Source organism: Mizuhopecten yessoensis, unplaced genomic scaffold, assembly GCF_002113885.1.
Source record: "Mizuhopecten yessoensis strain PY_sf001 unplaced genomic scaffold, ASM211388v2 scaffold7763, whole genome shotgun sequence".
Lineage (NCBI taxonomy): Eukaryota > Metazoa > Mollusca > Bivalvia > Pectinida > Pectinidae > Mizuhopecten > Mizuhopecten yessoensis.
The window spans coordinates 40,684-55,956 of NW_018407210.1; the positions used below are offsets into that span (position 1 = coordinate 40,684).

Genomic DNA, 15,273 nt, shown 5'->3' on the forward strand with positions numbered 1-15,273 from the left:
ATTTCCCCAGATTTGGGACTTCTGAAAACCATGGTTACCACATCAAAAAACACCAAAATATGCAAAAAATCATGATTTTTAACCCAGAATTTGACCCCCGCAAGTAGAATTGTTTTTCTTAAAACCTGTCTGAAATTAAATATCGCCTACTCGGTAACAGAAATACTCACGTTTTAGCATAGGTCATTCCGGTGGATTTTTCACAATATTTACACATGTGCTGAGTACAAAAATAGACTACATGAAAAGCTAGCTTTTGTTGTGTAGACACAGATTTGTAAATGCCCAAAATTGTAGTCTCAAACCGAATTCGATAAAAAAAAAATGAAAAGTTATGAAGCCCACATAGTCCACTTCATCATGTATATGCCAATTTTAGTGCTGATGTTTTTTTTAAATTTTGATACATGTTATATTACAGGGGTTATTCATTGTATAAAAATATCACCCATGGCCACCGTACGCTACTGTACTCTGCTACCAATGGATGCAGTTTTTTGGTCCCTAAATAGAGGGCACAAAAGCAAATCCCCAATGCTGCAGGAAGGTTCTCACATTAGTTGCATTTTGAAACATACAGTGGATAACAGTAGGTGTAGTTTGTTCTCAATCCCCACCCTTCCTATGAGCAGAAAGGCTGAAAGGTTAAAAACAATTAAATACAATATAGTAAGCTGACATAATTTGAAGATACCTAATCGGACGTAAGAAGAACCATGAGTCTCAGTAGATTTTGGCTTACCAACATAGTGAAGTTTCCATCAGCTTTAGCGTGGACAATAACACTCGGATAATCCACTTGTAAAGGACTGTAACAGTAGACAGTTACACTTATTACATGTTTATTCTTTTTGAGAGTTGTAAAATGAACAACGAATCAAACATTCACTGATTGTTTGTTTTTTCTGCAGCAGTAATGATATTTTTTTTTCTTTTTTCTGTGACATTATATTTTTACAACAACATTTATATTTTGTTTTATTTCTTACCTTTCATTTCTATATACTCTTTCATTCGGTAACATTTAAGTTAAATTGATTTTAATCAATATAAATTATTAATATTATTTTACATGTGTTGTGCGTATTAATTTCGCTAAATGTACTTTCCTTACTTATTCCGGATAACATCAATTTGCGTTACAATCATGTATATGTTTTTTGTTATGTTTGGATAATTTTTCACATTATACGTTAACTCGCAGTCAATTATCAACGCAAATTAGCATAAAAACTGATATCTCACAAATATTAACACTGCAATGTATATGTCTAGAAGCTGAAGATATGTTAAAAAGAGAAGTTGTCTAAAATCATATTAAAAAAGGAGGAAGTGGCTTAGTGATATTATATTAAAATAAGAGAAACTGGCTGCTGATAGAGAAAGTTACCTTTCTTAATATTAAATTTTGATTAGAGGGGTTAGTTGATTTACTTATATATGGGCAGTGGCTGACTCCTATTATATTACATTAGGGGACGTTCACTGAAATTATACCAAGACAAGAAAATTATGAAAAACCGACAATTTTCTTTAATATGGAGATTTGAAGTTGGTGATAAATTTACAAGTTTTAAGTTTTAAAAACTTACATACTCTGCACTAGCGGCCCAAACAACTAAAGGCATCAGAAGACACACAAACATCAAATTCGTAAACAGGTCGTACACGTTCGCCATCTTGAATAACAATCACACCAGAGTACGTCTTTCCTGTGAATACATAGCGATACCAGTATCACTAGGTAGCTATCTTATAACCCCCAATACAAACCATGATATAGAGAACTACTTCTGGAGTAATTTCTATCAAAACTAATATGATTTTGGAGATGTGTATAATTACGAAAATGGTTTGTCTATCCCTTTTCTTGTTAATGACATCATTCAGAATACTAAAATCGATTACGAAATGTAACACTTCTGAAAATCTAGATTATACTAATCACTCAGAAGTAAGGAAGCATTCATTTGAAAATGTAGTTTAGGTTGATGTACCATATTGTCCTTTGTCCATTTAGAACTTCTCACTGGTACAAAAGGTCTAACTAAGAAACACCTCCATATCAAGTTTTCCGCACTTCTAAAAATATCATAAAAAGGGTAAGGTGCCTATAAAACGTTTATAACATTACAAACAATAGAAAACAGGTGTTAATGTTAACAATGCTAGGATAAATTCCAGCTTCACAGCTACAGATAAACCCGTAAATAGTCCATCATAAGTGTCATTCATCTTGTGACGGAAATTAATTACTAGTTTAGAGGCGAACATTGGAAGGTGACGATTAAATCTTAATTGAAAACCTAATAATCTGTTATAATCTTCGTCATTAGAATCAATTGTACGTACACTTCTTGTTCAACAGTAATATAACATATTTCAAGATGCCAACAGTAGAAACAGCTTCCAGTAACTTCATATTTCGTAAGTTTTAAAGGATTAAATTGATTCGTTAATAAACTTTTTTTCGTGTTATGTCGGTTTCTGTTAATATATTTAAATATTGAGCCTAGTGATGTAATATTATTTAGTTTATTGAGAAGCTATAATCATTATTTTTTAATAGAAAAAAGATGTTGCGAAATATATTCTTTTATTTGTTCTTTTTTTAGATAAGAGGATGAACTGATTACCATGTAAGGACAATATGACGTTATCCCATATCGTGGTTCGTAAATACGTGTATTTGTTTAAACTCAAGATAGATATTGTAACACTTACATCACGCATGCTGTAACTGCGATACTTACACATACAATCGATGAGTCAGGTTCTACGTTTGAAAGATCCCGAACAACCTGACCTAATTCCTTGTAGTGTCTGGAAACAAGAGTATCCACACATTAAAGGATTACGTCTATTATATCTCCCAGAAACGGGTATCATTAATGCTGGTTATATTTACCGACACTAATCGTGTAAACACAAAAAACAGACACCCGTGGAATCCGACCCGGACAAATATGCAACATCATGGCATTACGTAAATAATTTTAAATCGGGTATCTCTTAAATGCAAAAGTAACCTCTAATGGCAATTTGATTGCCAAATTTAATTATCCAAACAAATCATTTTGTAACCGGTATCTCTTTAATGTAAAAGTGACCTAGAATGCATGTGCTTCATAAATGAAATTGGTTTGGTTTTTGTTTCTTTCATTAAAACAAAATAAATTCGAAACGAGCCATTGAAATATAAAACGTCAATTATACTATATGGAAAACAGCATTAAAGATTAATCCCTTGGAAGGTGGAATGCTGAATGTGAAAAAGTAGACATTTGTTAACATTTCAATCAGAAAAGAAATATTGGTTGGAAAAAAAATAATGTTGGAAGCAAAACGCTTTTTATTATTATGATATACTTTAAAAAGAAAAAATAGAAAAAAATGAAAATAAGCTGAAAATAATTTATGTATAATTTTGTTAATATCATATTATCATTCAGCTACATTGAAAGGCAATGAAGTTTACTCTGACTGCATGGTTTAATATGGGATTGAAATATTCCGCTCTGTGTATCCCCAGTAACCGCCCAAGTCATGTGATACCATCGACTGTCGATGTCAACCCAAAACTTCAGCGGATGGCAGCTTGGCATTAGGCCTCAAACTTTGGACAAAATGGCGGCTATCAAAACAACGTATCTTCTGCTAGTTTTCTTGCCTTATGCGTTTGCAAGGTAATATACATTTCTTATTTCTTATTTTATTAACTGTTTGTGACATATTCCTTATATGTAAAACAAAACTTCGTTGTTTAAGGAATTATTCTATACATTATAGATATGTTGAGTAAATGATGATATAATTTCCGACAGGTCCGGTCAATATTTCACTAAAGGAAACATAACAAATATCGCTTACATTACCTTCTTAATTAACCTGTATAACATGCTATAAATTGTGCAAGAATATATTGTAAAACTTGTGTCAACAGAACTCCCAATAGATCGATATTGTCGTCGAGATTAAACACGGATCAGTTTAGGTTTATTCTAACCTTAAGTAATGCTGATGAGTATCCTAAATAGAGGAGATGGTTTATTTCCATTTATATTTTCCGACGTTCTCCTCACATTTTAACTTTCGTTTAACTTTGCTTTAAAGCTTTTTCGAGATACAGTACCCGAATGTGTTGGTTACGGCTGAGACTGGTGGTAATCTTACCGTAGAGGTATGTGTACATCACATAATTACTGCAGTGATAAATAAACATGCTGGTAGAAATAATAATAATTCACATCAAAATATGTTAAGACTATACAGGATTTTTATTTAATGTGTCTTTAATGTTATTTACAAGATATAACGGGAAACATTTGTTTGGTTTCAATGCTTGCTACGATTTATGTAATATCGTTTTTTACTTTAATTTCACGATTCGCTGGGCACGTCCCTCAGAGCAGCCTCTCTTTCACAGAAAAAATATACTCAGTGAAAGTTTTCATATTACAAGAAGAAAACGGTAACAATTTTCATGATCAACTGAACGAGACTTCACCATTCAATAGATGTCTGTATATTCAGTAATAAGTATCAGGTTGATTGATGAAGAGCTATTCAATGCATCACCTTTCTCAGGCAGGGCCACAAGGCGGAAACGTCATCATGAAACCAACCGGTAATGGCACTGTCTACATTGGTACGACCGACATGCTAAAACTGTTTGAGGTAATTAATGTAAAATTGATAACGAATGCATGATAATGTATAGTGTTCGTTATAAATGGCAAATACTGATATAAGTTAATTATCAAGTGACTGGACGATGTGCTCCTATTACTTCTTCGTAAAGTTTGTAAGCAATATTTTAAAAGTTATATCAATTTCGCGTAAAGCATAACTATAAATCTCAATAAAATCAAACAAGTACATTACTTTAAAATCCATCACAGCAGTAGTTTGAACTATCTTTCTTTTTTTCAGATCGTCAACAGCATGCCACCCGTATGGGAATCGAAGGCCGTTCACGGATCGCTGGGCACGTTCCTCGGGGGAGTGTCAATTTCACTGAATCTTGAAGCTGTGGTATACCTATAATAGTCCAACAGATCGCTACCCAAGTGAAATTGTTTTGACTAGGAATTTATTGTAGTCGTTAAAGAGAACCAAAAGAAAACACTTCTTATGTGAAGATGAATAGCAATATTAAATCAATTCGCAAAACAGAAAATAATCTTTTTATTATTATTATTAATTTGTATTATATAAATATCTTATCTAATGTAAAATCAAGAAGATTCTTAATTCATGGAAGCATTTAAGGTGTTATATTTTTTTAATGTAGGACCCCGAAGGAGGTTCACTGAAGTATGAGAAGGTTTCCGGTGCACTGCCGCCTGGTGTCCATCTGAACAAATTGACCGGACAAATTTCCGGTACAGCACCGGATGTGGATGCTACCTATCAGTTCGGCATCCGGGTTACGGACAAGCACGGGAAATATGCCGACCAAATCTTCTCTATAGACACAAGAGGTTTGTTCCTGAATAGGAAGAATTTTCGACTGTTTTATTATTGTCATAAATCTTTAGTTTAACATATCTACTGTGTCATCATGCTCCTCACTTTTTTAATGGTTTTCTGTGTAGTAACATAGATTTCCTACCTTTTATAGTAGAGTGTATTTAGTGTTACTTATTTGCGCGTATTTGGGTTAAGTATTGATTGCAAAATCACGTATCAAACGAACAATTAAAACACATTAAGACGTTAACGTTGAGTTACACACAAACTAAATTCATCGCGAATAAGTACAGAAAGATCATATTGCGAAAGTATGTGTCTGTTAAAATATATAATAAATATATTAGTATTGTACATAAGCACAATACATTAGTATTATGAAATACAACTTAAGTGGTATTATAAATATAAGCAATCTATTAATGGTATAGATATAAAAAAAAAAAAAAAAAGTTAATATTATTAATTATTGCATTTTAACATTTAAAAGATCGGTTGTATAGTGAACGAAGTATCTTGTGTTAAAAGGACCACACTTTTTGTTATTTTCCAAAGTAAAACAACCAACCACAGAGCCTTATTTACAGTGGGGGGAAATACAAAGAACAGAAGTCGTGATCTGAATTGTAACTTCATTTTCAAATAAAACATCTAAGCACAGTACGTTGATGCACGAATGACGGTGGCACATGTTTGTCATTTTGTTCATGTTATTGCCATCCTTGATTCTCGATGCATACTACTTATATGTCAACTCATGGGATGAATACTTTCCCTATTTAAAATGCAATTTTCTTTTTACCCTATTCCATGAAATATATCTGGTATTCTATAGCACCAAACGAAGCATGATACTGTACTCGCCAACTAATGGTAGATACTTTGTATTCATCACACAATGAAATATAACTTGCATCAGGAAAAAGTACTCTCTATTCCATTTGTAGACTTTCCTTTTTCCAATTTTTCCGTACACCTGTTAGACAATATTTGTATTTTTTGTTGATAAGGACCTTTGTAAACTATTTACGTTGTGTTTTCACACAGAGAAGAACCAGTGCCTCAGTAACCCGTGTAGTCACGGAGGGTCGTGTGTGGACGATATTGACAGTTTTGTATGTACTTGTCAGCCACCGTACGGCGGAAAGACGTGTGCTACAAGTAAGTCGACTACCTCTTCTTCATTGAAAATAGGTTATGCTTTGTTTACATGGAAGGTGATGTCGATAAAGCGGAAGACGCTTACTCTTCAGGACACCTCCGATATTTGTCTACGTACTTTTTACTTTGTTCATATTTTGTTCTAGTTTTATCGATTTTAAGTTCGAATTATGGTTTTGAGAGCATTCAAGTTTTCTCCTTCTCTTACTAAATTTAGAACAACCCAATAAATGATATAATGATCCAGGATATAACCTTTGACCTGATCAACTACGATAATGTATACTTTCTGTTCTTCTGTAAGACTGTGAGAACCAGGCGTTTGGGGTGGACCAGGGCAGTAAGAAGATACCAGATGCCCGGATGTCTGCTCACTACTCTTATGGGGATCACCCGGCCTCTGACGGGCGTCTGAATGCTCCTCAGGGCTGGATCGGACAGAATACTGCCTCGTGGCTACAGGTAATACAATTACTTATACATACGGTATTGTTATAGCATATATATCGTTTATGACGATCGTATCTGCTGTTTATTGGGAAAGGTTATGTAAAGTGTATTTAAAATATCACACGTTTCAAACAGTAGACACCACTGTAAAATTATAAGACCGACGTACTCTTAAGAAAGAGTTAAAATCATTACTCAAAATGTACAATAGAATCAACATAAACCTGTTAGGCTGGATATTTAGGTAAATTGATTTCACTTTAATGTTACAGAAATTCTCGCGAAAAACTATTCCTGAATTTACATATACCATAGGTTTCTGGAGTTAAGTGCATGTCAATCTACATATCAGGTTGACCTCGGTGACGTCATGGATGTGCACGCTGTGGCTACCCAGGGCTACACGTCATCGACGTACTATACGTCAGAGTACCAACTGCTGTACAGTTCCGACGGCAATACCTTCGTGAGCACAAAGAATGGAACTGGCAACATGGTATGTTATCCGCACGTCATTATACGGCTATAATGGCGGTAATGATCTGATAGTGAAGTGTAACGGTCATATCTATACCGCGTTTATAGAATCTGGACAACTGTACAAACCATGACTTCAACATGGTCAAGCTAATACATGTACCTTTTGTAAATTTATCATGCAGTGTAGTTATAAACTAATGTTTTTGTTTAATATTAGTTTACCACTAACATGTACACGTGACATAAAAGGATATTTCCTGTCTCGTAATTGAATTTATTCTTTCATATACTACCATAATGATTTAGGTTTGATTTCATTGCAGGTGTATACCGGAAGTACGAACGTGAACACCGTGACGAAGCACGTCCTCACTACTCCCCTGCACGCTCGCTTTATCAGATTCAAGCCAGTCACGTTTAGCAGCCACCCCGGCATGCGCGTAGAAGTTTACGGATGCCAGATAAATTCTAATCCCTGATTACGTGTCGATAAAGACGTATATGAAAATGTACTTCAGTTTAATTGTGAATTCAAAATAAATTGAGTTTGTCTGAGAAAAATGCGTTATTGTATTTTTTGCTTAGGAGATGGGAACTTTCAACGTATAAAGAACATATTATTATTTGTCATTATTTGAGAAAATACCTAATGAATTGAGAGTCTATAATAAGTACGTTGTATTCTTTCAAACGAGTGAAACTTGAATCACAATCAACGTAAATCCCATGAATTATTCTGTAGTTTATAAATTCAAGAGCATTAAAATTAAGCAACAAATAGTGAAGTGCATTGAGTAAAATTCCGTTTCATTGTTGGGGGGGGGGGGGGGGGGGGGGGGGCATTTAATGACACCAGCCTTATATGACGTAATAATCAATAACAATGCTTACCACGAACATTTCAAATTGAATACATATATGTATTAACTGATGCAATATATGTAACAGACCACAGGTCAGGAGGTATCGACAGGCTAATATCTACCTCAAAGTATGGATCGATAGGCTAATATCTACCACAAATTATGGATAGATAGGCTAATATCTACCTCAAAATATGGATCTGGTGTGTAAAGATCTGCTCGGTCATTCTCTGTAGGTCTGTTCGTTGGATTGACCATCAATGCAATATATGATCATCATATTTATAGTGTTCACTGTTGTCGATGCATCAATAGAATTAATTTCTTTCAAAATTAAAACGTGTTAGTGCTAACACCTATTTTTGTCCCCCGTAGTTACTTATAAGTAGGCCATTAGCTGTCGATAACTACACAGTAATGAAGAGCTGGCTATAATAATAGACGTTTACATGTAAATGTCTGACTTCCATCAACATTGTTTTGTGTAATGTACAGTATCAATAGTGATGGTGTTACAGCTGATTTAAATTGCCACGTGACTTTGCAATCGTAAAACCTGATATTAAATAGATACATATTATTAGAGGAGAAATAATTGTATCCAAAATATTAGCTGGTGATGCCATTTCACCAGATATTATGACTCATTCAATTATTTACGTCATCATCAAATGAGGTCGGGTATTTCAGAACGCGCCAATGAGTAAAAGTAAACGAATAACACGATTAGGTATGATAAAATAACAGCATGTATGACAGTTTTTTGTATGAAATTGGAACATTCAATTTTAAAGAATTTAGTCAGAGCTCAATGATAACCCAATAGTTACCTATAGTTAAAAAAGAAATAGGAAAATGTATATATTTTTTCCGTCACATATTAAGATGTATCGCTTTTATGAAAGGTTGATTTTGTAACACAAGCAGTTACATATCACCATCTTGTGTGACTGAAATTTAAAGCAACAAATAAACTTTACGTGTCATTCATTTGCAAAAGAAGAAACACAACCTTTGACACTTTACAGAAGATGTGAATTTAATAAATGATAAGTCATACAAAGTCGATATAACAATTTTCATATCTGCGATATTGACATTCTCAAATCTTGTGATCGTTAGACCCAGTAGCCGTTTTTTTAATCAGTGAGGAGACAGTTAGAGCCAACAGCCATACATCTCCACCTGAAAGCAAGGGTGGTAATGACTTTCGTATGTCTTTGGATGGATCCGGACAAAGCGTGCTTCTAGTGGTTCAGGCAAAGTCTGGTACTCTGCACTAATTGATCCCATAAACGTCTGTAATCAAACAAACATAACAATGGACTATTGAAATATTGATAGATAAACTAGTGTTCATAATCTATGTAAAGTTGGTATGACTAACTGTACTTTTAAAGGATCTGGGGTGATGCACAATTTTATGTAACTATATGTAATATCTCATTATGATTCCGAAATGCTACAATACATGTGTTTACTGTTTTGAAGTAAATAAATTATATGTAAACGGCCACATAAACATAGTAGGCTCATACAGGACAAAATGGTTAAAATATGTAAAACATTTCTGCTATGAGAAACAATGGAAGCATACAAGTTAAAGGGGAATGTGTAGAAAACAAAGTTTTAATTCTAAGTCTGGTAATGAATGCAGAAGAACATTTTGGTTTCTCCAGTGTCTCCTTAACAGAGGACTCATAGGAACCCCCTTATTCTTTATGGAACCCTATATTGGTTCTCTGATACGATCATATAGTCGGATACAGGAAACCGGCATCCTCTGAAGTGAATTACATATATAGGGAACGCAAATCCGAAAATGTATATTAAGGTACCTTAAGAGAGATATTGTGTAACATTTAAGACATATTCTGTCTGAATAAACATTGTTTATTCGAGAAACCAGGTAAGTAGGTTCCAATGGAAATGGGTAAGGCTTGTTAAGCTTAAAACAATTACTAACCTCTATACCGCATGTTAAATTTATCTGGAATAGACCACACCAAATCTGTCTATCAAGCATCGTATACTATTAGTCCTTCCATACAATTTGTGTTTTGTGTTGTGTGTTCTGTGAGTTAGGAAATGGGGATGTTGAAAGGGGGTAATATTGATAATGAGATTCTAATATTATTGTATATAATTCGGTTTTACTTACATGCACAATGGTAGTATTCACATCGTTTATGAAGTTAAAGGTGATTCCGTCAGAACTGTGCGACACTGTATACGTTTTGGCGAAGAAGGTGGAATTGGCCCCAGCTGTCTCTAATCTGAATAGCCTTGCTGTACTGCCTGGTAAATATATCACAAGAAAGCCAATAAAAATGCAATGAACTCATAAACATGTACTAGATGTAAAAATATACCAGATATTACAGAGTAACAAATATCCGATGTAACATAGTAAAATAGACATGTATCATCTATCACGTACCAATGTGACTTAAACATGCCTTTTACCTGTTAAATACGTATCCTTATAATGTTTTTAGGGGAAAGAATGTTTAAGGAATTAGTCATTTTTTGGCAGGAACTCCGTACAAAATGATAAACAAATAAAGTGTTTTGACATCGCGATCTTTTAATTGCTACAGCACAATGTAATTAATTCAACATACAAGACGGTAAAAATAAATTGCAATTGCTGGTATTCACTTTAACCTTACTGCTGATTATTACCTGTTACCTTAACACATATATACAGTAAGATAACTGAGGATACCTAGGTCCACTTGTAACCAGGAGTTGGCGTTTTCACCACACCAATGATTTCCATTTTCTAACAGACGTCCGTCTGATGCTTTTGATACATATCGAGATAAGTAGGCTGACAGCTGAGCATCAGGGATCACTGAGGGCTTGGCTACTCCAAGGGCAGTCGTTTTACAAGCTAGTCAAAGTAGAAACAAAAACAAAATAAATAGTTGTATTGAAAGTCATTCCCTCGAATATACAGAGGTACATGAAATTTTATAAGAATGAAATATACAATCGAAATGTTTAAATATGCGTTTTTCTTGCTTTGTATTTTGAGACAGGTTTTTTTGACGTCATGTAATAAAAAAAAAGGATGACAAAACAACAGCATCAATAGCAATGGACTAAGACTGTTATTAACTGATAGGGGTGCGAGGTATGTATACTTACTGACGTCACATGTCGGTCCCCCATACTCGATCGGACAGGTACAGGTATATCCTCGCTGAGTGTTGGTGTTGTTACACTGACCATTGTTGTGACACATCTCTCTGACACACTGATCGATCTCTGGGTTAACAACAGATATAGAGGGTTATGATCGCCATCATCATCCCACAGGAAAGTAAACGTTTTCCTTGTGTTATATGATGCACGTTATTTTTTATTATGATCATTAATGTGCAGTGTGGACTTGTTGTCACATCTCTTATTCTCAGTTAGAGGACCTGGTATTACTTGAATTTGACCTAGATTTTCATGGCAAGTGTCGGCGATGAAGCAGAGGACGCGTACCCTTCCGAAACACCTGGACTTATTGCCCTGTTACTTTTTCAGGGCGGTATATGTTTATTTTTCCTCTCTTCACATTTTGCCCTATTTTTATCGATTTTGTGTTGAAATTATGATTTTTTTAACATTTCGGTATTTTCTTGTTGAGACTTGCACGAGAAATGGATTGTCCCGGGTTGCTTCACTAATGAAAGCATGCTTTCTTTTGAGTGGAATTTTATGTGTTTATGCTCAGAATATATACAACAATGCCAATACATCTTGATTGATAAAAGAAGGTTAAATACCTATTGTCTCTATTTTGAAAACTGCATCAGCGTACTTATCGCTTGCATCAGTTGCACGGATGGTGAACGTGTAAATAGCGTCTTCATCCAGAGCAACGCCTAGGATTCTCCATGGATGTTTGACGATATTTACTCCAACGGGAAAATCTCCAGCAACAAGTTCAAATCTGACATCCTGATTTTCGGGATCCTGCATCCATACAATCAGAAGAAAAACATATCTTTATGGTTCGAAGTTTGTTTTCCGTAAATATGCAAATAACAGAAGTACATATTTACAAGCAGAACCGCTGCAATGGACATGACTGGCTATTCCATACACCCCTATAAAGGGACCAACCGACATTGAAACCTCAGGATGAAGTTAAAAAAAACACGGTTCAATAACAAACGTGCACAACTATTTCGGAAAAGGACATTTTCTCAGATGTTGTTACATCTCTCACATATTGTTACATTTCTCACATATTGTTACATTTCTCACATATTGTTACATTTCAAACTATTGAATAAGTTTTTCAAAATGTTTTTTTACACAAGTGGAAAAAATAGTTTATAGTCATATTAATGTTCATTACCAGCACTTCCAGGGGAATTTCTATGTCAGATCCACCCTCAAATGTCCCAGAGTAGCCGACATGTCCATGTAAACGCCAGATCGGCGGCATACTGTTGATAATCTAAACACCAAACAAGCTAATGAAGTGATTGTTTTAAACAAAATTTGAAAACATCAAACACGGGTCATTTCGATAGGTAACCTCATCTATATGGCAAAGGGATATACAAGCTACACCATACTGTACTACAAATCACCTCCAATGCCATCTGGGAAAATAACTTTCGGGTATTGTTTTGACTAATAAAACCCTATCCATATCAAATCAATTGTCACTTGCATGTCCTTAAAAGGGATACAGAGTTGAGCGGAGTTGATAATGATAACCGTCGTGCATATATAGATGTGAAATATATGATAACATATGTTTTACTAAAATCATTAACGCTGAAACATTGTAACCATGGCAATGTAAACAACGTTACAGCTGGATTAGTATACTTCACAGTTAGTTTTGCAGTAAGGATGCTAAATATCAGCCATACGTACGTCAATAATCTCCAGTAGATCGTAGCCATCAAATAGTATGGTCCCTGAACCGTTCCTAGTCGGCTGGATGTAGATATCACCATTCTGTCCTGACTAGGACGTAAAAGTAAAGACATGTTTTTAATGTTCATCGTAATGTGTCATGCCATATCGCATTCTGATATGTGAAATAAAACAAAAGTTGTCATTGTAATCAATGTAAAAGATGCAGGACTACGAATGTAGTCATGCACTCTACTAACGTACAGTGTAGATAACTTAATTAGGAAATATGTTTATATAGTTACAACTGTAACTACATTTAACTATTTGTTATATATATTTGTATGATCTTTGTATCGAAAGATGAAATAATAGTAAACTATCTAGTGAAAATCCCGAATCTCATAACAGTGGCGAAGTTAAACTGCGGCGTCATCTATAACTGTGACGTCACAGTCACTGTTTAAAAAATTAATGTCATGAGACATGAATACCAGGTGGTTGTCTTTTCACTTGTACATTGTTTTCATACAAAGTGATTTTAGAGAAAAACAGCACATATTGGCCTTATCAAAACGTTGGTGATAGTGATAACATGTAAAGAAAGGACAAATACATCATGCAAAATCCCTGTCTGTAAAGAAAACACATTTACCGGTAATAGTACAGTATACATGTATTATCACTGGTTCAGGAGTGCCCTTACCTGTCCCAACAGTGTTCCATTGTCCTGGGCAGCTACTGCCACATTCGGGTAGTCCAACTGTAACACACTATACAAAAACCCAAATTGACTACTAATTATACAAATGAAACCCTTTTACTTCAGAGAACATCGAATATAATGTTTCATCGGCATGTTTTATTGTTAAAGTATAAAAAAGAATTTTCAAATGTTAGAAAATTGAATTCATCGGTTCATTTGTAATTCCGTATGACGTCATTTCCGCCAAGAATATTTCTTTTGCCAACGTCACTTTAATGAGTTTGAATTAAATACAAAACCTAAATAGAAACTACTTACTCGCCTGGAGATCCTGCTGTAGCCAATGAAATAACTACACATAGGAATATGGATATAATTCCAATATACAATGCCATATCAGCTCTATCGCTCGTCAAAGCTATCTGATGTCGATCATCACAAACACACCTGCATGTTTGTGTAAGTAAAGTATCGGCCGTGGAAGGAATACGGTTTAAGGTGTCTGCTCTGGAATGTCACTACGTTATCCTCACTACCTGGATAGTTTTACCTGGATAAATATATCTCGTTAGTTTTCACTGAGTGTGATATAAACCTTCTTTAATTCCTTCAAATATTTGACTAGACTTATTTGATACAGATTTGTTAATTTAATAAGATATTTTAAAAAAATACCACAGTTTTGTCACACAAGATAAAACAAAACGAGAACTATACGCAGAGAAAGAAACCATTACCCCTTCCCCTTCTCTCCCTCTGAATAAAACTAAACAAGGTGATCCTAAATTGTAAACGGTTCGTAGATCTTATGAGCTGATGGTTTCCAGATAATTTCCTGTGGAGATTTTCTTAAATTTCAAGGTATTATTAATAATATAAGAACTAATATTGAAATACACAGGATTCAGAATACAGAACTTCTTCTCCCTTTTATTCCGCTAAACATAGAATTATTTATCAAAAACACTAAAGGAATAAAACACATATATAAAATTATCTCAATGAATAAAGAAATTTCAACAGGTAGGAAAAATGGACAGAACATTTTGATTTTGATGAATCTGCTTGGGAGAATATTTTCTCATTACCTTTCAAAATAATAAACAGTTCAAAACTTCAGTGGTTTCAATTTAGAATTCTTCATAATATTTTGACAACAAATTCATATTTATTTAAGGCAAACCAAGTTTACAAGCCCTTCGTGTACACTCTGCAACTCAGAGAGAGAGGCAATTACTCATATACTGTGGGAATGTCAATAAGTTCAAA

General features: G+C 34.3%; 3 protein-coding genes across 3 annotated transcripts in view; 1 reads left to right on the plus strand and 2 right to left on the minus strand.

The window, feature by feature from the left end:
- LOC110454281 overlaps positions 1-1,705 on the minus strand; it is a 9,431-nt gene extending 7,726 nt beyond the window's left edge. The window contains exons 1-2 of the mRNA XM_021503710.1: positions 1,597-1,705; positions 743-809 (exon numbers count right to left, since the gene is read on the minus strand). Of these exons, the coding sequence (XP_021359385.1) occupies positions 743-809; positions 1,597-1,679 (150 nt within the window). The 5' untranslated portion in view covers positions 1,680-1,705. The remainder of the gene's footprint in view (positions 1-742; positions 810-1,596) is intronic.
- Positions 1,706-3,603: 1,898 nt separating this feature from the next.
- On the plus strand, positions 3,604-8,114 carry LOC110454279 (cadherin EGF LAG seven-pass G-type receptor 2-like). Its single transcript, XM_021503708.1, has 9 exons — positions 3,604-3,686; positions 4,114-4,180; positions 4,588-4,677; positions 4,933-5,034; positions 5,294-5,483; positions 6,520-6,633; positions 6,938-7,095; positions 7,436-7,579; positions 7,887-8,114. The coding sequence occupies exons 1-9, from the start codon at positions 3,628-3,630 to the stop codon at positions 8,040-8,042; spliced, it is 1,080 nt and encodes a 359-aa protein (XP_021359383.1). The 5' UTR covers positions 3,604-3,627; the 3' UTR covers positions 8,043-8,114.
- Positions 8,115-9,464: 1,350 nt separating this feature from the next.
- Positions 9,465-14,443, minus strand: LOC110454282. The gene is made up of 9 exons (XM_021503711.1): positions 14,323-14,443; positions 14,005-14,071; positions 13,317-13,409; positions 12,787-12,888; positions 12,209-12,398; positions 11,580-11,699; positions 11,155-11,322; positions 10,588-10,724; positions 9,465-9,725 (listed from the first exon to the last, which is right to left on the minus strand). The coding sequence occupies exons 1-9, from the start codon at positions 14,397-14,399 to the stop codon at positions 9,585-9,587; spliced, it is 1,095 nt and encodes a 364-aa protein (XP_021359386.1). The 5' UTR covers positions 14,400-14,443; the 3' UTR covers positions 9,465-9,584.
- Positions 14,444-15,273: the final 830 nt, after the last annotated feature.